The sequence below is a fragment of the Olea europaea genome, chromosome 21 (genome assembly GCF_002742605.1).
Source record: "Olea europaea var. sylvestris chromosome 21, O_europaea_v1, whole genome shotgun sequence".
In the NCBI taxonomy this organism is placed as follows: Eukaryota; Viridiplantae; Streptophyta; class Magnoliopsida; order Lamiales; family Oleaceae; genus Olea; species Olea europaea.
Genome location: NC_036257.1, coordinates 9,171,573 through 9,174,960, shown reverse-complemented (window position 1 = coordinate 9,174,960; position 3,388 = coordinate 9,171,573). Strand labels below are relative to the sequence as shown.

The 3,388-nt window shown below is 33.6% G+C and overlaps 1 protein-coding gene across 1 annotated transcript; it reads right to left on the bottom strand.

Annotated features, from left to right (window-relative positions):
* Positions 1-355: 355 nt before the first annotated feature.
* Positions 356-2,498, bottom strand: LOC111370553. Its single transcript, XM_022992308.1, has 2 exons — positions 1,689-2,498; positions 356-1,099 (listed from the first exon to the last, which is right to left on the bottom strand). Exons 1-2 carry the CDS (start codon positions 2,275-2,277, stop codon positions 711-713), a joined length of 978 nt encoding a protein of 325 aa, XP_022848076.1. The 5' UTR covers positions 2,278-2,498; the 3' UTR covers positions 356-710.
* Positions 2,499-3,388: the final 890 nt, after the last annotated feature.

The following is a 3,388-nucleotide window of genomic DNA, read 5'->3' as shown; positions in this document are numbered from 1 at the left end:
GTTTATAAAATTTCTTGTAAACACTCCAAGTCGGTTAGTCCGATATGTATGCCTAATCCCTTTACACTCCAAGTAGGTTAGTCCGAAATATCTTCCTCTTTCACAAGCATTAAACATTTTCTTATAGCTAATCAGTTAATTAAGACTGTCTTAATGGAATGATTAAGACCCCAAAACAGATAACACTATATTAAGTGTAGACCATGAAAGAGAAGGCATAAATCCATAACAATGATTAATGTGGGGAGGGGAGGGGTGGGGTGGAGGGGGAGAGAGAGAGAGAGAAACTTGTATACCAAGTAGTTTATATTTACAATGATAAAGGAACACCATAATACATGTTCCTTTTCAGATATTTCGCATATATTTTCTAGTTAATTGTTATATATGGATTTGTTAATACAAAATAAAAGAAGGCTTCCCAAAAACTATACCTAAATTTCAAAGGATTATGTTATGCGTACATCAGAGTATTTATAGCAGTGTCTACCTCCTTTACATGAAAGAAATCCACTTCAAATAAAATATAATTTATTCAAAGTGGACCCCCTTCTATATTAAAGTGTAAATACCTTATTATGTACAAGTAGCATATTCTAATTACAAATTTATAAAGTTCTTGGAGTCCTCTCTCTCTCTTTTTTCTTTACAGTTTTTTATGTAGAAATTTTTATTATTTACGAATAAACCACTATTTAAACCTGTATAATCTAGACTCCACGATTAACCATCTCCATATATTGATCTAGTGATTCTTGTCTCTGCAACCTCATTTCCTCGTTAAATTTCTCGATGAATGCCTCGACTTTACGGTTCAACTCATCTTGACTTGGCGACAGCTCTCTTGAAATCTCCGTACTCGAAGCCAATCTCAATGGAGATTCTATTGGGGACTTGTAGCTCGTATGAGTCTTGAAAGTATTCGATTTTGGTACATCATCTGGTGGACTTGTGATCTCATGATGTTCATGGCGTTGCCACGTATCTGACTTCTTAAGGTGCTTTGTGGGTGGTATTTGATGCCCTTCTGTAATCATATTCCACGTACGTTCTAATGTCTCGTGCCTTTTTGACCTTGTCACTCTCGGTATCCTTGCACCTGAAAAATTAAATTGACCATTTTACCCTTTCAGAAAATCATATTTATTTTCAGAATTTCACAATATGGAATAAATAAATTGAAAAATCAATGAATACGCATATAAAAAATAATGATTTAGCCATAAACATATTTAGCCCTCGTTTGAACCCCATTATTTCTCAATACATTAAATTAAATTTTTCTCTCTCTTATTTTTAACCATACAATGTTCAATAAAATAATATTACATATAAATCAAAAAATTTTCATCCCTTCATTTTTGAAAAAAAAAAAAAACATTATTCATTTCATTATAATCTACAAATAATTGGGCTCAAACGGCCCTAGCGTCAAATGATTGTGGATTCGGCGTAAATTAGAAGCAATATGAGGATGACGTCCAAATTTTAAGTGTAATAATTTTTAAAAAAATTTTTTAGTAAAAACGACAGCGTAAAACTTTTGTGTGCTCCGAATATCTGAGAAATGTACACGTGGAGGTTGGAATCGCCGGAAATCTCTCTATAAAATATAAAATTTCTCTTTTATTTACAGTCAAACTGAAAATCTAGTAGCAGGTTATGAGTTCAATTAAATTAATAAGTACCTTTAGAATTCCTGATAATTTTCCGGTGACGAAATGGCGGAGGATCCAAGGGTTTCTCTCTTACCGGCGGCGGTAGAAACTCCGTTTGAACTGGAGAAATAATCGTATGCGGCGGAATGTACGTAGAAGTCGAGATAACAACCTTGTCTTCACCGCCAATTTCAGCATCAGCATCAATTTCTTCTCCAGTTGGATCGATATCAACTTTTGCACCATTTATCAGCATCGCCTTCACCTCCACAACACTATTCTCACTCTCATCCTCCAGAAGTGAGCGTTCATCAGCAGCGCTAATCTCCGGCTGAACCGGAAAGGAAGCAAAATCCGACGGCGGAGGTGTTTTGACTGAATCTAACCGCTCATATGATATGGACGGTGAGGATGTAACCTTGTGAAAGCGTGAGGAGGCTGCAATGGTGATGATGATGCCATTAACAATAAGATATAAATATGGAGGCCTCGTCCATGGCAGGATTATAGACCAAATCACAGGTACTTGATTAAATAACGGAGTGCAGAATTTGATTCCCATGGCGAAGGAAACAACTCCAAATGAAATTAGAATCACTTTCATGGATAAAATCCGCATACTTTTGATTAAATCCTACGGTTGAGTAGTGAGATATTGGAGCTGTGTTTGATTTGAAGCTTGTTTGGGGTTGGCGTCGAGGGTCATGATATATAGGGAAGAATTGGAAGGTGCGATGTGATCTTACAAGAAATCTCGGCCGTTGAATTGGTCTTGTGACTGAAGAGTAAGGGACATTATCAACAGCACTTTGGTGTTGTGGTCTATATCGGTTGGCCCACGTGTGAGTTAAAAGATATGAAAATACGTTCAGGACTGACTTTTAAAACTGAAAAAGAATTAATAATTTTCTATTTTTCTTACTTGTCAGGTTTTTTATTATTTTATTAGTAAATGTTCAATATTAAATAAATCAGGTAAATGGTTCTCTCTTTGAAGTTTTGAATAAATATTCTCTCATAAATATTTTTATTTATTTATTTGGTTAAAGAAATTCTAACTTTATTATTTCTCTCCACATCATGTGTATATAAACAATTATATAAATTATTATGTACGTATAGCACAATTACTTTAATTTCGTGCTAATATTCCATATCCACGAAAACTCTTATTTTTGGAAATATTGGTTGAAATCAACAAATTTGATATCACGCGAAAATCCGATGTCAAAATCCTCAATTTACATACAATTAGTTTAATAACCTACAAAATTATTCTTGCTATCAAACACCCTAAAAAATATGTAGTCTCTGTTTATTGATCATTACTTCAAAACTCTTTTTTTTTTTTTTTTTATCCAAACTCATTTTGAACCACATATTCTCAAAATAAAATATTTTACATGTAAACTCAAATATTATTTTTTTTTAACACTATATATTCTCCAAAAAGTTATTATTCTAAAACTCATTTTATTAAATAATGATAGACAAACATGGGATTAAGTTAGATTGTAGGTCCCACTAACAATATCCCTAATACAATTTTTCATATTAATGTTACACTTGGAGCGGGTATGTGTGGTCGAATATTTTGAAGTCAGTGCAGTGCAACATCCTCTCAATTTTGGTTTAATTCCCCTGATTTTCCCAATTTTAAAGAACTGGCCTGACTTTTCAGAACGCCACGCTAAAAGTGGGTACAAATCAAAATCGCCCTTTCTTTCAAC